We start from the raw sequence: 23,329 nt of genomic DNA, 5'->3' as shown, positions 1-23,329 counted from the left end.
AGACTGTGACCAGGACCGATAGTGATGGAGATTGTGACCAGGACCAATAGTGATAGAGACGGATAGAGACTGTGACCAGGGCCCATAGTGATAGAGACAGAGAGAGAATGTGACCGGGACCGATAGTGATAGAGACTGATATAGACACTGACCAGTGCCAATAGCGATAAAGATTGTGACCAGGACCGATGGTGATAGATAGATCTTCCAGAGCGGCCTATTCTGTGGGATGCTCCCGGTATATAGAGGTTAGTACTGACCAAAATTGTCCAAGGGAGGGGGGGCAGCGACCAAGGACAAAAAGGGTCTGGTCCAGTCTCACAGAGGAACTGCTGTAAAGCAAACTGCTGAAAAGCTGCTGCTGACTGTGACAGAAAGGAATCAGAAAGGGATCAGTCCATGTCATCCCTGCCCAAATGTCTACAATACTTACCTGGGGAAGAGGTGGCACCAGGATGCACTACGGGAAGAAGACAAGATGGCGGGGGCAGTGTGCGGGCAATGTTTTGCTGGAGACCTTGTGTCCTGGCATCATGCGATACCTACAGACATTGTCCGGGTATGAGGAACATGACAAAGAGATCAAGATGGTGACTCGGCCTCCAGATTTCCCAGATCTGATCTGATCGATCATCTGTGGGTTGTGCTGGAGAAACAAGACCCGTCCATGAAGGCCGCACCTCACACCTTACAGGATACTGATACCACAGGAGACCTCACAGGGATATGGGGTCCGCACCTCACACCTTACAGGATACTGATACCACAGGAGACATCACAGGGATATGGGGTCCTCACACCTTACAGGATGCTGATACCACAGGACACATCACAGGGATATGGGGTCCGCACCACACACCTTACAGGATGCTGATACCACAGGGGACATCACAGGGATATGGGGTCCGCACCACACACCTTACAGGATATACTGATACTACAGGAGACATCACAGGGATATGGGGTCCTCACAGCTTACAGGATGCTGATACCACAGGAGACATCACAGGGATATGGGGTCCTCACACCTTACAGGATGCTGATACCACAGGAGACATCACAGGGATATGGGGTCCTCACACCTTACAGGATGCTGATACCACAGGAGACATCACAGGGATATGGGGTCCGCACCTCACACCTTACAGGATGCTGATACCACAGGGGACATCACAGGAATATGGGGTCCGCACCTCACACCTTACAGGATGCTGATACCACAGGAGACATCACAGGGATATGGGGTCCGCACCTCACACCTTACAGGATGCAGATACCACAGGGGACATCACAGGGATATGGGGTCCTCACACCTTACAGGATGCTGATACCACAGGAGACATCACAGGGATATGGGGTCCGCACCTCACACCTTACAGGATGCTGATACCACAGGAGACATCACAGGGATATGGGGTCCGCACCTCACACCTTACAGGATGCTGATACCACAGGAGACATCACAGGGATATGGGGTCCTCACACCTTACAGGATGCTGATACCACAGGAGACATCACAGGGATATGGGGTCCGCACCTCACACCTTACAGGATGCTGATACCATAGGAGACATCACAGGGATATGGGGTCCGCACCTCACACCTTACAGGATGCTGATATCACAGGGGACATCACAGGGATATGGGGTCCGCACCACACACCTTACAGGATATACTGATACTACAGGAGACATCACAGGGATATGGGGTCCTCACAGCTTACAGGATGCTGATACCACAGGAGACATCACAGGGATATGGGGTCCTCACACCTTACAGGATGCTGATACCACAGGAGACATCACAGGGATATGGGGTCCTCACACCTTACAGGATGCTGATACCACAGGAGACATCACAGGGATATGGGGTCCGCACCTCACACCTTACAGGATGCTGATACCACAGGGGACATCACAGGAATATGGGGTCCGCACCTCACACCTTACAGGATGCTGATACCACAGGAGACATCACAGGGATATGGGGTCCGCACCTCACACCTTACAGGATGCAGATACCACAGGGGACATCACAGGGATATGGGGTCCTCACACCTTACAGGATGCTGATACCACAGGAGACATCACAGGGATATGGGGTCCGCACCTCACACCTTACAGGATGCTGATACCACAGGAGACATCACAGGGATATGGGGTCCGCACCTCACACCTTACAGGATGCTGATACCACAGGAGACATCACAGGGATATGGGGTCCTCACACCTTACAGGATGCTGATACCACAGGAGACATCACAGGGATATGGGGTCCGCACCTCACACCTTACAGGATGCTGATACCATAGGAGACATCACAGGGATATGGGGTCCGCACCTCACACCTTACAGGATGCTGATATCACAGGAGACATCACAGGGATATGGGGTCCGCACCTCACACCTTACAGGATGCTGATATCACAGGAGACATCACAGGGATATGGGGTCCGCACCTCACACCTTACAGGATGCTGATACCACAGGAGACATCACAGGGATATGGGGTCCTCACACCTTAAAGGATGCTGATACCACAGGGGACATCACAGGGATATGGGGTCCGCACCTCACACCTTACAGGATGCTGATACCACAGGGGACACCACAGGGATATGGGGTCCTCACACCTTACAGGATGCTGATACCATAGGAGACATCACAGGGATATGGGGTCCGCACCTCACACCTTACAGGATGCTGATACCACAGGAGACATCACATGGATATTTGGTCCTCACACCTTACAGGATGCTGATACCACAGGAGACATCACAGGGATATGGGGTCCTCACACCTTACAGGATGCTGATACCACAGGAGACATCACAGGGATATGGGGTCCTCACACCTTACAGGATACTGATACCACAGGGGACATCACAGGGATATGGGGTCCGCACCTTACAGGATGCTGATACCACAGGAGACATCACAGGGATATGGGGTCCGCACCTCACACCTTACAGGATGCTGATACCACAGGAGACATCACAGGGATATGGGGTCCGCACCTCACACCTTACAGGATGCTGATACCACAGGGGACATCACAGGGATATGGGGTCCTCACACCTTACAGGATGCTGATACCACAGGAGACATCACAGGGATATGGGGTCCTCACACCTTACAGGATGCTGATACCACAGGAGACATCACAGGGATATGGGGTCCTCACACCTTACAGGATGCTGATACCACAGGAGACATCACAGGGATATGGGGTCCTCACACCTTACAGGATGCTGATACCACAGGACAGGAGACATCACAGGGATATGGGGCATAATTTCCACTTGTTCCCAGACGTCTTTATTTCTTCATAGACATTTTGTATGTATATGATGATGATGATGATGAATTGTGTGCAATCAGCTGGCTGTGATCACACTTAGGGCCCTATTCCCCCGAACGATTATCGTTCAGATTATCGTTAAATCATTCGAATCTAAAGGATAATCGTTCGGTTAAAATGCAGTTAACGATTAACTACCGAAGGAGAAATCGTTGATCGTTTTATAAGACCTGGACCTATTTTTATCGTTGCTCGTTCGCAAATCGTTCGCATTGAATAAGACATCGTTCAGTCGTTCGCAATAGATACGAACGCAATAGCGAATAAATAGCGAAGAAAAACTATCGCAATTACGATCATAAGTAACGATTATCGTTCCATGGAAATGAGTGAACATTTTCAGGTCTTTCGCAATAGCGGTCGATTATGCAAACGATAATCGTCCGGTGGAATAGGGCCCTTATACACCACTGTTCACCAACCTGTGCCTTCCATCATGCCCTGACACCTGGATGACACGGGTACTGGAGATCTGCTGGCGTTGCCAATGTGACCATGGAGCACAACAACCCATGACCTCCTGGTTTCTGATAAATGGGATCTTCCCAATAACAGGGTGCTCAATATAAAGGAATCCATCCATAACATAGAAAACTCTCTGGTGCAAAGTGTCATAGAGGTTTTCTGAATTGGTTGAAGTGCTGAGGGCTGTGACGCCTCCTCGCTCCCCCTGCCATCCCTCTCCCACTATGTTTATGAACGGTGCAGGAATGAGATTTGGAAACAGGGCTCGGCTTTCAGCGGACTGTCAATCAATCAGGGAAAGGGATGAGAGGAGGAGCAAGGAGGCGATATAGTAAAGGTTTTAGCTCGCCATAGTTGTATGTATCCTTTTTCCGCCCGATACACCATAACTAGGTGTTACAGCCCTCAGAAAACTCTTTGACACTTTGCACTAGGAAATAAAAACATTTCTCTACATACTTAAAGCACAGACGGATATGTGGAAAGTACCAGGTGTCTTGTTGACCTAACAGCAGCTATCTAACAGAGGAAGCAGTTTGGAGTTCATGACTGATCGGAGATTTCCTATGGATGTCGGACTCCTCTCTGCTCATTAGCACAAAAAAAGCAGAGAATTCTCTGCAATGTGACAGTAGCGTCACCGGGACCAAGACAGAATCCCATAAAAGGGGTTGTCCAGCGAAAGATGTTATCATTCAAATCAACTGGTGTCAGAAAATTATACAGATTTGTAATTTACTTCTATTAAAAATCTGCAATCTTCCAGTACTTATCAGCTGCTGTATGTCCTGTAGGAAGTGGTGTATTCTCCCCAGTCTGACACAGCGCTCTCTGCTGCCACCTCTGTCCATGTCAGGAACTGTCCAGAGCAGGAGAGGTTTTCTATGGGGATTTGCTGCTGCTCTGGACAGTTCCTGACATGAACAGAGATGGCAGCAGAGAGCACTGTCAGACTGGAGAGAATACACCACTTCCTGCAGGACATCCAGCAGCTGATAAGTACTAGAGGACTGGAGATTTTTTTTTTTTAAATAGAAATAAGTTACAAAACTCTGGCACTTTCTGGCACCAGTTGATTTGAAAGAAAAACAATTTTGTTGAACAACCCCTTTAAAGGGGTTATCCAGCGCTACAAAAACATGGCCATTTCCAGAAACCCACTCTTGTCTCCAGCTTGGGCGGGGTTTTGCTGCTTAGTTCCATTGAAGTGAATGGAGCTTAAAGGGAACCTGTCACCCCCCGTGCCGGGGTGACAGGCTCTTGACCCCCCGTTAGAGCCCCCCTATACTAACCTGATCCCGCTTCTGGATCCGGTCGGGTGACGGAGATCTCAGCCGCTGCAGCCCGGCGCGCGCGCTGAGAGATGAGTCCAACGCTCATAGAGAATGACAGGAGAGTCCAGCGCTCCGTCATTCTCTATGAGCGTTGGACTCATCTCTCAGCGCGCGCGCCGGGCTGCAGCGGCTGAGATCTCCGTCACCCGACCGGATCCAGAAGCGGGACCCGGCGGGATCAGGCGAGTATAGGGGGCTCTAACGGGGGGTCGGGAGCCTGTCACCCCGGCACGGGGGGGGGGGGGTGACAGGTTCCCTTTAAAGTGACTGTACCACCAGGCCCAGGCTGAAGCACTGGAGTCGGGCCACCCACCCTTAGTGGGAGGAAACCCTAGCCCCTCCATGATAGGGTTCCATTGATTCTAATGGAGTCACGTCATGGAGGGGCTGGGGTTTCTTCCCACTGGGGGTGGGTCGGCCTGCCTCCAGTGCTTCAGCCTGGGCCTGGTGGTACAGTCCCTTTAATTGCAAACCGCACCTGAACTGGGGACAAGAGTCATGCTGTCTCTGAAACAAAGTGGCTGTGTTTTTGTAGCACTGGATAACACCTTTAAGGGTGGGTTCACGCATAACGTTTTTGAAGTGGATTTCACACTGCAAGTTTGTAGTGTTATCCGCTGCAGATCTCTTCACTGTCACCTTCAATGAGATTACATATTCACAGTGAAACTGTCATCCAGTATGTAAGCAGCAGCCCCCTTAACCCCCCGCGGCCTGGTACATACATTACCGGGTCCGCAATCCGGCTTGCTTTGTGGGCTCCCGGGGTCTGGACATCCTGCTCAGCCAATCAGTGACTGCGGCGGGGCAGTGCACTAATTGGCTGAGCGGGATGTCCAAACGGTGGGAGCCCATAAAGCAAGCCGGAGCGCGGACCCGGTAATGTATGTACCAGGCCGCGGGGGGGAATAAGGGGGCTGCCGCTTACATATGGGATGACAATTCTGCTGCCAGTATGTAATCTCATTGAAAGTAACAGTGAAGAGATCTGCAGTGGATAACGCTACGAACTTGCAGTGTGAAATCCTCTTCGGGTACGTTATGTGTGAACCCAGATCTGTGTGAACATGGGGCAAGGCCAGGCAGGCGGCCCCAGCTTCATTTACTACCATTGATGGGCACAGGAACGGTCCATTATAGTAAATAGGGGTGTGTCGGCCACGCTGGTGCATGTAGTACGGCAGTGTGTCATGATAAACCAACATTATGATGCTATTGTGAACAAAGCCTGAGCGGTGACCGCACACACAGACGTGTTCCCATATGATGTCATGTGACTGCGGCGTACATGGCGTATAACAAGGTTAACATCACCCCATAACCAAACTACAGGGGTATACGACGTCTCATGTCCGGCAAACATAGTCACTAAATTATTTCGGATGAGGTAGTCGCGGTCACATGACTCAGTTATAGTCACATGACCTGGTCACTATTATTATTATTATTATTATTATCATCGCCATTGTGAGACTAAACATATTTAGAGGGCATGATCACCACAGACGTTCCCGCCTAACCAATAGGCAGCCCTGGTCCCCGGGATAGTGTGAGGCCAGGACTCCCCCTCAGGACCCTGCACCCCTCTCTGACAGGACACCGTCACATCCCCGCTCACTCACCAGCTGGTTCCCTTATTGGCTCGGATGTGTTTCCTGGCCACGCCAACCATGAACAAAGCTTGAGGTGTCCCCCACCAGGATCAGAGCCAAGCCAAGGCAGCGGACAGAGCCACCATGACGCTTCCGGAGCAGCAGCAGCGACCAGGAGCGGAGGGGAGCGGAAGTCGGAATGAACCATTCACACTGAGAAGTAAGAAAACGGACACACGGCAGCTACCACCTCCTCGATAATCCATAATACTAACCACTTTTAGTTACTAGTTATAACATTAATTAATTAAATATTTGAACTGGTTTACGATCAAAATCTTAAATTATCTATGTAATCTACCCCCATGCGGAGTGGTAGACTCCCGTTTCCATGGAGACGCGTCCAGGCACCGGGGACATGGCCACCCTGGAGAAGCTCCGGAGCCGCTTGGCTGATATGACCACGGAATATTTCTTCAAATGCAGGTAAAATCGGTGGACAGGACCGGGAAGCCGGTACCGGGGGACTCTGCGGAGCTCCGGGATGAAATAGCGGCACCCAAAAACTTTTTTAGCACTTTCTTCAGTGAACGATAGAGCGACAGCCGCTATAAACTACATCTCCCATGATGCCTTGTCATTCAGACACCAGTCAGCTGCGTGTGAGGAATCATGGGAGTTGTAGTTTTGTGGTCGGTGGGAGCTTTTGCTTGATGTTTGTGTTTATTATGGCACAGATGGGAGTTATAATGATGGGAGTTATTATTCATGGATCACGTGATGCCTGGCACTATAATATGGCCGTGCATGGATTTATGGAGGGGCTCTGGGGTAGTATTTATGGAGGGGATCTGGGGGGCAGTATTTATGGAGGGGATCTGGGGGCAGTATTTATGGAGGGGATCTGGGGGCAGTATTTATGGAGGGGATCTGGGGGCAGTATTTATGGAGGGGATCTGGGGGCAGTATTTATGGAGGGGATCTGGGGGCAGTATTTATGGAGGGGATCTGGGGGCAGTATTTATGGAGGGGATCTGGGGGCACTATATATAGAGGGGATCTGGGGCCAGTATTTATGGAGGGGCTCTGGGGACAGTATTTATGGAGGGGATCTGGGGGCAGTATTTATGGAGGGGATCTGGGGGCACTATATATAGAGGGGATCTGGGGCCAGTATTTATGGAGGGCATCTGGGGCAGTATTTATGGAGGGGCTCTGGGGGCAGTATTTATGGAGGGGCTCTGGGGGCAGTATTTATGGAGGGGATCTGGGGCAGTATTTATGGAGGGGCTCTGGGGGCAGTATTTATGGAGGGGCTCTGGGGGCAGTATTTATGGAGGGGATCTGGGGCCAGTATTTATGGAGGGGCTCTGGGGACAGTATTTATGGAGGGGATCTGGGGACAGTATTTATGGAGGGGATCTGGGGGCACTATATATAGAGGGGATCTGGGGCCAGTATTTATGGAGGGGATCTGGGGACAGTATTTATGGAGGGGATCTGGGGGCACTATATATAGAGGGGATCTGGGGCCAGTATTTATGGAGGGGATCTGGGGGCAGTATTTATGGAGGGGCTCTGGGGACAGTATTTATGGAGGGGCTCTGGGGACAGTATTTATGGAGGGGCTCTGGGGACAGTATTTATGGAGGGGATCTGGGGGCAGTATTTATGGAGGGGATCTGGGGGCAGTATTTATGGAGGGGATCTGGGGGCAGTATTTATGGAGGTGATCTGGGGGCAGTATTTATGGAGGGGCTCTGGGGACAGTATTTATGGAGGGGATCTGGGGGCAGTATTTATGGAGGTGATCTGGGGGCAGTATTTATGGATCTCTTCTGTACGTATCTCTCCTGTCTAGAACACCTCCCCCCATCCCCACCCCCCGGGCGCTGGTACATTGTGACGTACTTCAAATTTATGAGCAGGACTTTCTCAGGATGGAAGATTAGTCACATGGCCACGGCCGTTATATATATAATCTTTCCATTGCAGAGATGCTGAGGAGAACAGACCGAAGGAATATAAGGCGGCGGTGGTGATCCAGAGCGGCTTTCGAGGATGCCGGGTCCGAGCCTACCTCCGGTAAGGTGGAGCGCTGGTCTATATGCAGATACCAGATAGAACTGATGTATCTGAACTGTGATATATATGGACATCATCTGGGGGGGGGGGGGGGGGAGTATAGAAGGGATAGGAAAGTATCCACATATCACCTGTGAGGGGTTTGTATGTTCTCCCCATGTTTTCAAGGGATTCCCCCCAGGTATTCTGTTTTCCTCCTACATCTAAAAACATTCTGGTGACTAGTTATAGTGCTTGAAAATCCCTATATTGTAATCCGTATTCTTCTTCTTCTTCCGTTTCTTCTTCTTCTTCTTCCAGCCATTTTTCTGCGCGTAATACAGCCCGAACCGCTTTGCGCACACACTCCATTCAAACTGCGTTTCGAAGCCCTCGGCGGTGTGAGGTGTGCTATTTTTCGTTTCGATCGGATTTGTCGTTTTTAAGAAATTTACGTTAAACGACCCCAAATTTCCCATAGAAAATAATGGCCCATTGCAAATAATGGCCAGACTCTAACCGCTAACAGCCAATCACAGCACATATGCAAATAGCTGAAATATAGCAGCCAATAGGAACTCTTAAGGTCTTGTCAGGCAATGTATCACATCATCCACAGTCACATGTCCACTATTGGCCAATAGAAGATGTAATATATGGAAGGTCCTTAATGATTTTGTCTCACTGACATGAGGAAGATTGTCATGGTAACCGAGCAATGATCTTTACCATTAGGCCCCGTTCCCACTGAGCAAAGCTAGCGGAATTCCGCGACGGAATTGTCCGCCGCGGAATGCCGTTAGCCTCCCGCTCATAATGGGAGTCTATGGGAGGCGCGCGCTGCTGCTCTGTACGCGCTGAAGAATGAACATGTTCATTCTTCAGCGCGGACAGGGCAGGAGCGCGCGCCTCCCATAGAGTCCCATTATGAGCGGGAGGCTAACGGCATTCCGCGGCGGACAATTCCGTCGCGGAATTCCGCTACCTTTGCTCAGTGGGAACGGGGCCTTATAAGTACCCAGATCACTCTTAAAGGGACCCAGGTCGCCCTTAAAGGGACCCAAGTCACTCTTAAAGGGATGGGAGCCATGTCGCTCTTAAAGGGACCCAAGTCGCTCTTAAAAGGACGGGACCCAAGTCACTCTTAAAGGGTCCCATGTAGCTCTTAAAGGGATCCAAGTCGCTCTTAAACGGACAGGACGCATGTTGCTCTTAAAGGGACCCAAGTCACTCCAAAAGGTATGGGACCCATGTCGCTCTTAAAGAGACTCATGTCGCTAGAGCGACCCGGGTCCTTTTAATAGCGACCCGGGTCCCTTTAAGAGCGACCTGGGTCCTTTTAAGAGCGACCTGGGTCCCTTTTAGAGCAACCTGGGTCCCTTTAAGAGCGTCCTGGGTCCCTTTAAGAGCATCCTGGGTCCCTTTAAGAGCATCCTGGGTCCCTTTAAAGCGTCCTGGGTCCCTTTTAGAGCAAAATATGTCCCTTTAAGCGTGAAATTGGTCCCTTTAAGAGTGAAATTGGTCCCTTTAAGAGTTAAATTGGTCCCTTTAAGAGCAACCTGGGTCCCTTTAAGAGCGAAATATGTCCCTTTAAGAGCAAAATGGGTCCCTTTAAGAGCGACCTGGGTCCCTTTAAGAGCGACCTGGGTCCCTTTAAGAGCGACCTGGGTCCCTTTAAGAGCGAAATATGTCCCTTTAAGAGCAAAATGGGTCCCTTTAAGAGCGACCTGGGTCCCTTTAGGAGCAAAATATGTCCCTTTTAAGAGCGAAATATGTCCCTTTAAGAGCGTCCTGGGTCCCTTTAAGAGCGACCTGGGTCCCTTTAAGAGCGAAATATGTCCCTTTAAGAGCAAAATGGGTCCCTTTAAGAGCGACCTGGGTCCCTTTAAGAGCAAAATATGTCCCTTTAAGAGCGACCTGGGTCCCTTTAAGAGCGAAATGGGCCCCTTTAAGAGCGACCTGGGTCCCTTTAAGAGCAAAATATATCCCTTTAAGCTTGAAATTGGTACCTTTAAGAGTGACCTGGGTCCCTTTAAGAGCGAAATGGGTCCTTTTAAGAGCGAAATATGTCCCTTTAAGAGCAAACTGGGTCCATTTAAGTGCGATCTGCGTCCCTTTAAGATCGACCTGGGTCCCTTTAAGAGCGAAATGGGTCCCTTTAAGAGCGACCTCGGTCCCTTTAGGTGCAAAATTTGTCCCTTTAACCCTTAGGCGATCCTGGACGTACCCTTACGTCCAGGGCCGCCTCCCCGCGTGCAGAGCGGGGCCGCGCGGCGGCCGTGCTCTGAACGGCCGCGATCCCGGGTGCCTCATGTAGCCCGGGATCGAGGCTATCGGACCGTGCCCGCTAATCAGGTAATCGGAGGCAGCTGTAAAAGATGACAGCTGCCTCCGATTACCGGCTGCATATGATCGGTGGTGGTATAGTGGGGAGATCGCTCCTCCGGGACGTTGTTCTGGAGGAGCGATCTCCGATACTGAAGCCGGCCGGGGACCGCTCCAAGATGGCGCCGTCCCCGGCCCGGCACTCATTTGTTTCCGGCTGCAGCAGCCGAAAGCAAACGAGTGCCGATCTCATGGATCTCTGCAGCATATCTATGCTGCAGAGATCTCAATGAGAGATCACAGTGTATATACTAGAAGTCCCCCAGGGGGAATAACCCTAACCGCAGGGGGAATAACCCTAACCCCAGGGTGGCTTCTAGTATATGTGTAAAAAAAAAAAAAAAAAGTGTTGTTAATAGTAAAAAGCTCCCTCCCCCCATTAAAAGTCTGAATCACCCCCCTTTTCCCAGGTTTTAAATAAAAGTAAACAAATAAATAAATAAATAAACATGTTTGCTATCGCCGTGTGCGTAATCGCCTGAACTATTAATTAATCACATTCCTGATCTCGCACGGTAAACGGCGTCAGCGCAAAAAAATCCCAAAGTGCAAAATTGTGCATTTTTGGTCGCATCAAATCCAGAAAAATTGTAATAAAAAGCGATCAAAAAGTCGTATATGCGCAATCAAGGTACCGATAGAAAGAACACATCATGGTACAAAAAATGACACCTGACACAGCCCCATAGACCAAAGGATAAAAGCGCTATAAGCCTGGGAATGGAGCGATTTTAAGGAACGTATATTTGTTAACAATGGTTTGAATTTTTTACAGGCCATCAGATACAAGAAAAGTTATACATGTTATATATCGTTTTAATCTTAACAACTTGAGGAACATACATAACAAGTCAGTTTTACCCCAAGGCGAATGGCGTAAAAACACATACCCCCCCAATAAAAGAAATGCGTTTTTTAATTTCAATTTCACCACACCTTGAATTTTTTTCTGGTTTTGCAGTGTACTTTATGCAAAAATTCAGCCTGTTATTGCAAAGTACAATTAGTGACGCAAAAAATAAGGGCTCATGTGGGTTTCTAGGTGGAAAAATGCAAGTGCTATGGCCTTTTAAACACAAGGAGGAAAAAACGAAAATGCAAAAATTGAAATTGGCCGGGTCCTCTAAGGGTTAAGAGCGAAATATGTCCCTTTAAGAGCAAAATGGGTCCCTTTAAGAGCGACCTGGTTCCCTTTAAGAGCGACCTGGGTCCCTTTAAGAGCATCCTGGGTCCCTTTAAGAGCTACCTGGGTCCCTTTAAGAGCTACCTGGGTCCCTTTAAGAGCTACCTGGGTCCCTTTAAGAGCGAAATATGTCCCTTTAAGAGCAAATGGGTCCTTTAAAGAGTGACCTGGGTCCCTTTAAGAGCGAAATATGTCCCTTTAAGAGCAACCTCGGTCCCTTTAAGAACGAAATGGGTCCCATTAAGAGCGACCTGGGTCCCTTTAAGAGCGACCTGGGTCCCTTTAAGAGCGAAATGGGTCACATTAAGAGCGACCTGGGTCCCTTTAAGAGCGACCTGGGTCCCTTTAAGAGCGAATATGTCACTTTAAGAGCAAAATGGGTCCTTTAAGAGCGATCTGGGTCCCTTTAAGAGCTACCTGGGTCCCTTTAAGAGCTACCTGGGTCCCTTTAAGAGCTAAATATGTCCCTTTAAGAGCAAATGGGTCCTTTTAAGAGTGACCTGGGTCCCTTTAAGAGTGAAATATGTCCCTTTAAGAGCAAATGGGTCCTTTTAAGAGCGACCTGGGTCCCTTTAAGAGCAACCTGGGTCCCTTTAAGAACGAAATGGGTCCCATTAAGAGCGACCTGGGTCCCTTTAAGAGCGACCTGGGTCACTTTAAGAGCGACCTGGGTCCCTTTAAGAGCGACCTGGGTCCCTTTAAGAGCGACCTGGGTCCCTTTAAGAGCAAAATGGGTCCCTTTAAGAGCGACCTGGGTCCCTTTAAGAGCGACCTGGGTCCCTTTAAGAGCGACCTGGGTCCCTTTAAGAGCAACCTGGGTCCCTTTAAGAGCGACCTGGGTCCCTTTAAGAGCGACCTGGGTCCCTTTAAGAGCGACCTGGGTCCCTTTAAGAGCGACCTGGATCCCTCTAAGAGCGACCTGGGTCTCTTTAAGAGCGAAGGGACCCACGTCGCTCTTAAAGCAACCCAGGTCGCTCCTAAAGGGACCCATGTCGCTCTTAAAGGGACGGGAGCCAAGTTGCTCTTAAAGGGATGGGACCCAAGTCGCTCTTAAAGGGACGGCATCCAGGATTAAAGTTAAAAGGAAGTCACTGGTAAAGGGGCGCTCTTTTCAAGCACTATGTATTTCCCTGGAAATGCAGATCTAGTTATATACAGCACTGCGGAATAAGTTGGTGCTATATAAATAAAGGAATTATTATTTAGTATTATTATTAACTATAAATCACATGATCGTTGTGTAATACTACAGATTCCCTCTAGTGGCCACTGTAGGGGAAGTGTGCGAGTCAGCCGATCACTAGGTCATAGTCCTATTATATGGGATGGTGTTATATGTTATTCAGAGAATAGTTTTTTTTTATGATGTACCATAAGAATATCTGGTAAAAATATCAGTGAAGTTTTATAATCTGTGTATATAATAGTGCCATAGTAACAGTTTTAGGGAATACAGCGCCTTGCTGAGATGTCAACCAGTAACACCTGCGAGGCTATATGTCAGTCTCATAGATCCCCAGTGTGGTCTGTGCACCAGCATAAGGGCCTGTTCACACCGCTGCAGGAGACGGACCTGATTGTTGTACACCATGTGGTATGACCAGGCCTGGGGGAAGGACACCAAAGCCAGAGGAGAAAAACATAAAACAATCAACCAGGGCAGCACATTTCAGGAAGATAACACGTTCCTGAATCAGATCCCTTAAAGTGAATGTGTCGCCTACATTTTCCTTTATTGTTTACAGTAAGATACTAATACTTGTTCTTTTATTCTAATCTGTATTTAAATTTTTTGACAGAATTTTTCTTTGACTGTATTTTCACTATGTGTACATTGTTATGGGGGCGGCCATCTTTCCTGAGCTGTTTTAACAGCATTTAGTGACATGCTTTACTGCATGACTCAAGGACATAGACAACAAGAGTCTGTCCCTTTGAGATAAATGTGAAACATTACTGTCAACAGGAGCTCCCCCTACTGGTGGCTGCAGGCTTCATAATCTTTGTAATGAATAATTTTGGAGCTTGGTCACAGAAAAATGCATCTGTGGCACTGATGGCATGTAACAGGCCTAATTAGACTTGGTAAGAATAGAGCAATATGATAGATGAACTGGTAAGATACAGAGTCCTGATACCTACTGACTAGTCACCGTATCTGTCACAATGTCGCCTGCCCATAACTGACTTTACTCTGGTCTTTTTAGATACCTGAACAGAATGGTGACTGTGATCCAGAAGTATTGGCGAGGGTATCAAGCAAGAAAATATTTCAGGAGCAAAGTCAAGGTAATAACCACTATTCCTGACAATGTTCTTCTCTATAGTGCAATATATTCTGTAAGGAGGTTATCATTCATATTCTTGTACATAGGGGGCAGTATAATAGTAGTTATACAGACAAGGAGAGAAAGGAGCTGCTGCACATCACACCTATGGCTGATACTAATGCCTCTCGGCTACATTTAAAAACCAATGCCAGGATGTTGGTATATAAATTGATCAAACCATATTGCCTCATGTACCATGTGCAGGTCCCCTGGTTCACGAGTCCCTACACTAACTCAGCACTGTGTCGAGGTGTGAGGTACAGAAGCTCCTTTCTCTCCATGTCCGTATTTTAGTTTTCTCCCCTTTCTGAATGGTTAGCACTCCTCCTGGTAAGACCCATGTGACCCGAATCAGCAGGAGGCACCTGTGAACACATTATAAGTACCTCCTATTCCTCCCATTCTACCTCCGGTGCAGTGGTGAGCAGTAAGACCTTGTTCACCCTTGTGTTGCTTAGTGGCCGCTTTCTCCGCCGGTGGCTGCTGGTTTTGGGGGGGCCCTTGGGGTTTGGTCCTGTGACATTTGGGTTACAGGGCCATTCTATGCTTGCACACGCTTTGCGGGGTTGGCAGTCGCTGACCAACGCAGTGTTCATTTAGTGTAGGGACTCATGTGAGCCAGGGGACCTCCACGGGGTACATGAGGCAATGTGGTTTGATCAAATTATATACCAACATGCTGGCATTGGTTTTAAAATGTAGCCGAGAGGCATTAGTGTCAGCCATAGGTGTGATGTGCAGCTGCTCCTTTCTCTCCATGTCCGTATTATAGTAGTTATATTGTTGTATATAGGGGCAGTATTATATTAGTTATATTCTGGTATATATTCCTGTATATAGGAGCAGTATTATAGTAGTTATCCAACAAAGGAGACAAAGAAGCTTGCACTCACCAAAAAACCGCTGCGGTATATGTCCGTTTATTTCGTCTTGATAGACGGGAGTGGGGAGGGGAAGTGAAAGCAGGGGCGTCCAGTGGCTACAGCCGTTTCACGTGACTAATCAGTCAGTTGGATTATAGTAGTTATATTCCTGTATATAGGAGCAGTATTATAGTAGTTATATTCTTGTATATAGGAGCAGTATTATAGTAGTTATATTCCTGTATATAGGGAGCAGTATTATAGTAGTTATATTCCTGTATATAGGAGCAGTATTATAGTAGTTATATTCCTGTATATAGGAGCAGTATTATCGTAGTTATATTCTTGTATATAGGAGCAGTATTATAGTAGTTATATTCTTGTATATAGGAGCAGTATTATAGTAGTAATATTCCTGTATATAGGAGCAGTATTATAGTAGTTATATACTTGTATATAGGAGCAGTATTATAGTAGTAATATTCCTGTATATAGGAGCAGTATTATAGTAGTTATATTCTTGTATATAGGAGCAGTATTATAGTAGTTATATTCCTGTATATAGGGAGCAGTATTATAGTAGTTATATACTTGTATATAGGAGCAGTATTATAGTAGTAATATTCCTGTATATAGGAGCAGTATTATAGTAGTTATGGTTCAGGGAAGAAAAAGAGTGCTGCACCTCACACCTATGGCTGATACTAGTACCTCTCGGCTGCATAAAAAACATCAGAATTCTGTATGTGGATTGATCAAGCCACACTGCCCCATGTACCGCGCGCAGGTATCTGATACACATGGGTCCCTACACTAAGTCCACACTGTGCCAGTCAGCGACCACCACCCCCGCAGGCGTGCACAGTCAGGGAAGGGAGGCCATGGAAAGGCCCTGCAACCCCCATGCCACAGGACCAGACCCAAAAATGCCACACCAAAACCCAGCCAGCACCACCGGCGGAGGAAGCTGCCCCCAAACAGCACAAGTCTGGATAAGGTATTGCACTCACCATAGCTATCAAAGAAAGAATGGGACAGACAGGAGGGATTAAAACCATGTGCACTCAGGTGTCTCCTGCTAATTGCGGTCATGTGGGTCTCACCAGGAGGAGTGCGAAACACGGAGAAAAGAGAGAAACAAAATACGGTTCAGGGAAGAAAAAGAGTGCTGCACCTCACACCTATGGCTGATACTAGTGCCTCTCGGCTGCATAAAAAACTGTCTGCCCCATTCTATCTTTGATAGCTATGGTGAGTGCAATACCTTATCCAGACTTGTGCTGTTTGGGGGCAGCTTCCTCCGCCGGTGGTGCTGGCTGGGTTTTGGTGTGGCATTTTTGGGTCTGGTCCTGTGGCATGGGGGTTGCAAGGCCGTTCCATGGCCTCCCTTCCCTGACTGTGCACGCCTGCGGGGGTGGTGGTCACTGACCGGCACAGTGTGGACTTAGTGTAGGGACCCATGTGTATCAGAGACCTGCATGAGGTACATGGGGCAGTGTGGCTTGATCAATTCACATACAGAATTCTGATGTTTTTTATGCAGCCGAGAGGTACTAGTATCAGCCATAGGTGTGAGGTGCAGCACTCTTTTTCTTCCCTGAACCGTATTATAGTAGTTATATTCTTGTATATAGGGAGCAGTATTATAGTAGTTATATTCTTGTATATAGGGAGCAGTATTATAGTAGTTATATTCCTGTATATAGGAGCAGTAGTATAGTAGTTATATTCCTGTATATAGGGGCAGTATTATAGTAGTTATATTCCTGTATATAGGAGAAGTATTATAGTAGTTATATTCCTGTATATAGGAGCAGTATTATAGTAGTTATATTCCTGTATATAGGAGCAGTAATATAGTAGTTATATTCTTGTATATAGGAGCAGTATTATAGTAGTTATATTCCTGTATATAGGAGCAGTAATATAGTAGTTATATTCCTGTATATAGGGAGCAGTATTATAGTAGTTATATTCCTGTATATAGGAGCAGTATTATAGTAGTATATCCCTGTATATAGGAGCAGTATTATAGTAGTTATATTTCTGTATATAGGGAGCAGTATTATAGTAGTTATATTCTTGTATATAGGGAGCAGTATTATAGTAGTTATATTCTTGTATATAGGAGCAGTATTATAGTAGTTATATTCCTGTATATAGGAGCGGTATTATAGTAGTTATAGTCTTGTATTTAGGAGCAGTATTTTACATATATTCTTGTACTTGGAGTATTGTGATTATATTATAGTTTTCATCACAGAAGCTTAATAATTATTGCCAAGGGTAGACATTGACCTTAAACCTGCTGATCCTCAGCCCCCCACCCCTAGTAGCCCCTTCCCCTCCACTGATTTCCATCCAAGCCTCAGCCTCTCCTTCTCTCCTATTGCAGAGATGTATTTGTAGGTCACTTTAAACATTTTCTCTGTCTAATAGCTGGAGAGGTATCAGTTGCCAGCAAACAAGGTAAAGCATATGCACAAAATGCCTGTGATTACTTGTTAATAAATCACCCTAATGATCATATACAAAATTGCGAAATAAAAGTTGCACTGATGCGGAAAATAAAAGCTCATCAGATACAGCACCCATATGTGCAGAGTAACCGCGCTTTGTCAACATCGCTCTGATCTATCTCCTTTGATTTTGTCGAGTTAGGAATACCAGGCGGGTAAGTGCACCCCTGAACAGTCTCCATGCTCGGGGCCGAGGTCATATGAGAATGTATTAATCTTGCTGTCTGTCCTGGGACGCTCTCGCTCCACGCTCTGCACTCACTCAGTGACCTTATTGAATCTTTCGGTTTCACGTATCATCATCCCAATGCAGTTTTCTGTTCCGAATGACAGCGACTTTACACATCAAAGTCTCCACAATGTTATATCCACCAGCTTTCGGCGCTGTATTCTCGAAGGACATCGCCTGCAGACGGTTTCAATACATCGCCAAGAATTTATTAGCCCTATTGCATGATACATCAGTTTACATGGGGGCACGAAACGCGTCACGTTTATTTAAATGGCGTCCGTGGGTTGATGAATTCCCTGCTACTTGGAAGGCTTAGTAGACGCACTTTTCTTCATCATGGCACCTCGTGGCAGCCATACATTTACACTAGCGGGTTCCATCAATTTGACACGTTTTAGGATTTATCTCGGCCGCGCTTTTTATTGATGTCAACTATCACAGAGTCTAAATCCACAGACTTGTCTCACAACCTGTATCTGGGTTTACTTTTAGTGAGGTTGATGTTCGGTACATTTAAAATAATATATATATATATATATATATATATATACAGTATATACTTCATCACCATTTTTCCACATTTTTTGTCATTGATTTCAGTGGGATTATCGCACATACGCCTCATGGTGGTATACAGAACAGCATAGAGCCCTTATGACCATCTCTTTACATATGCTGGCTGTATAGATACCATATAATATTGCTGTGCTTCCATATAAATCCCGTAATATGTCCTGTACAGGGCCATAGCCACTCAGGGCCAGGCGATCATGTAAGTATGGTGGCCTCCCGACTCTCCCAACATATGATGTATGGATGGAGAAGGATAGGGCATGTTGGAGAATAAGCCGCCGCCTAAGGTGTTTGGGAGCGGCTCCGTTCAGAGACCATAAGCATTGCTGTGTTCTCTATGAAGAGGGTCGGGTTAAAGGGGGAGTTCATCAAAAAAACATTTTCTTTCGAATCAGCTGGTGCCAGAAAGTAATACGGATTTGTAATTAACGTCTATCACAAAAGATCAAGTCTAACAATACTTATCAGCTGTTGTATGTCCTGCAGGAAGTGGAGTATTCTTTTCTGCAGAGCAGGAAAGGTTTTCTATGGGGATTTGCTGCTGCTCTGGACAGTTCCTGTCATGGACAGAGGTGGCAGCAGAGAGCACTGTGTCAGACTGGAGAGAATACACCACTTCCTGCAGGACATACAGCAGCTGATAAGTACTGGAAGACTGAAGATTTTTTTAATAGAAGTAAATTGCAAATCTCTGGCACCAGTTGATATGAAAGAATTTTATTTTTGCTGAGCTACCCCATAAGGCCAAAGCCAGAGAACTCTGACTGCTGCTTATCTCTCTGAGAAAAAAGGGGCCAAGCAGTGATTTTCCATCAAGCCTGACTCCTATCTTCACCTTCATCATTTATCGCCAGTGATGGGTAGGGACATCAAAAGTACAGGAACCTTTAGAGCAAGTATGGAGAACCTTGACCATCCAGCTGTTGCAGAAAAGCAATCATTATCACCTATCATGCCTGGACAGCCAAAGCTTTCAGATTTACAGTTTTGCAACAACTTGGGGGCCACAGGTTCTCCCTGCCTTAGAGGTATACGGGACCTTAAAGGGGTAATTCCAACTTGATAAGTTATGTTGTAGAGGTAAGCTGCATTCATCTCTGGCAGTTCCATAGAGAATGAATGGAGCAGCGTTGTGCATGTGTGACCCGCAGCTCCATCCAGGGGGTTCCTGATCTTGGGACTCAGTGGTCAGACCCTCTGCAGTTTCCTAGTATGATCTATTTCATCAATACTGTGGATAGGAGATAACTCAGATGAGGAAAGTGATGGTAAATCTTGATAGACAGCTGTGGACCACATGAACATTCGGCCAAGAACTCCTGGAGGTATAAGAGAAACAGATCGCTGATCTCAGGGAGACCAGCCAAACAATAACACACTCAATGCAGTGAAATCCTAGGTGCATTGCCCCCTGGGAAACATTAATATGCAAAAGAAGAGCCCGTGGAGCCTCATTGAAAAGTCCCGAAACACAGGACTAGCCAGATATCCCTCCGGGAAGGACCCAGCCAAGGGGAAACCACCAAAACCACCATATTAAGAGGCCCTATAAGTCAATGTAATGACAAGGGAAAACCAAGGCCAGGTATCCATCCACATACAGCTGTTTCGGGGGGTTGCCCCTCATCAGTGTGGAGCAGGATTCCAGCTAGGTGGGAGCAATGTCTAGTAGAGCCATAAGAAAAACAGATCACTGATCTCAGATCAGATCGCTGATCGCTGAACTCCTGGAAGTGTAAGGCCCTTCCTGACTAGTAGAGAATCCATCTGCCATCCCGGCATTGATTACGGCTCAGAAGTTTTTGTTACTGATACACGTATACCAGGGATAGGATCCATAGGAATAGACATATATAGGATTTTTCTTTGGTTTCAGCCATAGATGTCGATCCCGTCAGGCAGAGATGGAAAACATACTATTAAGATGTAGCGGGACATGGAGTGAAGCGTCCACTCCGAGATGTCACAGGATCGGCCGAGCATTAATCAAACGCCTGCGTGGAAACAGATAAGTCTTCCGTCTGATTCTGGAGATTTCCGGAGAGGGACATCTCTGAATAGATGAATACACAACGCATTGGATATTGCTGGAGGGAGAGAATACAACATTAATCACACTATAATCGGCCAGACTGCTCGAATTTATTCCGCAGGTCTCCCTCCTATGCAAAACGCCACCGTCTCCTTTAATGTTCCCTTTTACATACAGATTTGCCTGATTCCGGGATATGGGGGGGGGGGGCATTCTTGTTCAGTCTCTTTTCAATTATTCCCATTTTCTTAAAGTGGCGGTACGTTGTGTATTTTCTCCCTGGTTGTTGGTTTATCTTCATCACTTGGCTGGTAAACACGTCTTATCACCCGTCCCTGCATTTAATAAGCCCCCTGATCTGTCCCATAAATTATTTCCTTGTTATCCACCAAGGAGCCCACTCCAGACCAGCCCTCAATCACTTTCCAGATGAGAACATAGATCATGGAGCCGCATTCGTTTAGATAGTCGTTCAGTGCGTATAGGATGGCGTCCCCCCCCCCCCCACCCCCCCGCCATGAGACGTGTTTGTGGAATTAGACGCCGTGATGAATGAAATCAATGAGAAGAGAAATCTATTAATAATAATAATAGGCAAAAAATGAAAAGCTCCACCGTGGATTTATGGGAATTGTAACCTTCAGTTAAAGAGCAAGTCCAGATGATATGAACGCCAGGAAACGTACTGAGCGAAACGGCGAAAAGGAGATTTTATTAATGCGGATCTGTCTGGAGAGGGAGTTTGGTATCATTGCCTTTCTCCTGTGCTCACTGCTGCCTCCTGCTGGACAGTGTTTTATATCATGTGAGTGGGGGAAGGCAAGTAAAAAGAAAAGTTGTCAGTTACAGGACTAAAGGCCCTATTCCACAGAACGATAATCGTCCGATAATCGTCTCTTGGAATAGAAGGAAACGATCAGCCGACACCGTTCATGTCGGCTGAACGTTGCAGTCGTTTGTTTTTCAAACATGTTGAAAAACAAGCGACTGTGATAGCAGCGATTTGCTGGCGTTGCTCCATGGAATAGGAGCAGCGGCAGCAGACTGTTGCTATCCTCTATGGGCTGCCCGGACGGTCTAGCGATCACCTGGGCAGCCCCCCCCCCCCCGCGGCCCCTCCCCCCACCCCCTGGACTCTGCCCCGGGGAATAGCGGCGGCAGCGAGCGGGAAACGAGGAGCAAACAAGCGCTAATATCGCTCGTTTGCTCCCCTTAGTCGCCCAGTGGAATAGGGGCTTAAGGGTCCTAATACACTGGCCCATGGGGGCCCCATAATAACTGTAAACGAGTTCGGCGCTCGTTTACTGGGCCTATTGCACGGCCCGATAATCGTTTAACAAGGGCTGCATGGACATCGTTACCGATGTCCTTGCAGCCCTTGTTTAAACTGTATACATTACCTATCCAGGCTGCAGGGCTCCTCTTGCGCTCAGCTTCTCACCAGGCGTCCGCGGTCTCGGCCTGTGATTGGCTGAGTGGCCTGTCAGCTCAGACAGGCCGCTCTGAAGCTGGAGCGCGCAGGACCCAGGGAGAAGTAGGGCGCAAGAGGAGCCCTGCAGCCTGGATAGGTAATGAGTAGAGTTTGGAAATCGTCAGCCGCCGGCCGCACAAGGCTATTACACGTAGTGGTATGCGATCGGCGCCCGACAGTTATAGGTCCAAACCTATATCAACGATCAGCCGATGATCGTTGTCATCGGCTGATCGTTGTGTTTATTACATGGAGCGATAATTGGCCGGATAGGGCCAATTCGGCCGATTATCGTTCCGTGTAATAGGGCCCTAAGTAGCCTGAGAGAGAGGACAGAGTACTTCCAGTAACGTGTTTGGCTTCTTAGGAGGAGGTCCGGCAAACTGAGCGTCCTTACCTCTGGTTGCATCTCCCACTTCACTTGTAGCTGGAGCTATATATGCTAGAGAGCAAAAGAATTGTCCATTATTTGGTGACAGAGGATCTCTGACTCAAAGTTCAGGCTATGTTCACACAACTTACTTTTTTTGTAAAGAACGGCCACTGTTTTCCATTAAAAACAATGGCTGATCTTTTCATATTGCAATGATATGCGCTGAAGTCACTGAGTGAAAACAACAGCCATTGTTCCTTTGACTTCAGTGCATATCACTGCAGTATAAAAAGATCAGCCATTGTTTTTAATGGAAAACAGTCACCGTTCTTTTCAAAAATAGTACATTGTGTGAACATCACCTAAAGGGTTTCTCAGAAATGTTGTCAGAAAGTTATACAGATTTGTAAATTACTTCAAGCCTTCCAGTACTTATCAACTGTTGTATGTCCTGCAGGAAGTGGTGTATTCTCTCCAGTCTGACACAGTGCTCTCTGCTGCCACCTCTGTCCATGTCAGGAACTGTCCGGAGCAGCAGCAAATTCTCATAGAA

General features: G+C 47.3%; 2 protein-coding genes across 2 annotated transcripts in view; one reads left to right on the top strand and one right to left on the bottom strand.

The window, feature by feature from the left end:
• The window catches only part of GPATCH2 (G-patch domain containing 2), a 125,237-nt gene extending 118,304 nt beyond the window's left edge, over nt 1-6,933 (bottom strand). Inside the window, exon 1 of the mRNA XM_069954449.1 lies at nt 6,782-6,933. Coding sequence (XP_069810550.1) covers nt 6,782-6,831 — 50 coding nt within the window. The 5' untranslated portion in view covers nt 6,832-6,933. The remainder of the gene's footprint in view (nt 1-6,781) is intronic.
• A 194-nt stretch (nt 6,934-7,127) lies between these two features.
• Nucleotides 7,128-23,329, top strand: part of SPATA17 (spermatogenesis associated 17) — a 123,823-nt gene continuing 107,621 nt past the window's right edge. The window contains exons 1-3 of the mRNA XM_069954450.1: nt 7,128-7,237; nt 8,747-8,836; nt 14,591-14,672. Of these exons, the coding sequence (XP_069810551.1) occupies nt 7,143-7,237; nt 8,747-8,836; nt 14,591-14,672 (267 nt within the window). The 5' untranslated portion in view covers nt 7,128-7,142. The remainder of the gene's footprint in view (nt 7,238-8,746; nt 8,837-14,590; nt 14,673-23,329) is intronic.

This window comes from Dendropsophus ebraccatus, chromosome 15, assembly GCF_027789765.1.
Source record: "Dendropsophus ebraccatus isolate aDenEbr1 chromosome 15, aDenEbr1.pat, whole genome shotgun sequence".
Lineage (NCBI taxonomy): Eukaryota > Metazoa > Chordata > Amphibia > Anura > Hylidae > Dendropsophus > Dendropsophus ebraccatus.
The sequence above is the reverse complement of the archived record's forward strand: the minus strand, read 5'-3'. Positions and strand labels throughout refer to the sequence as shown.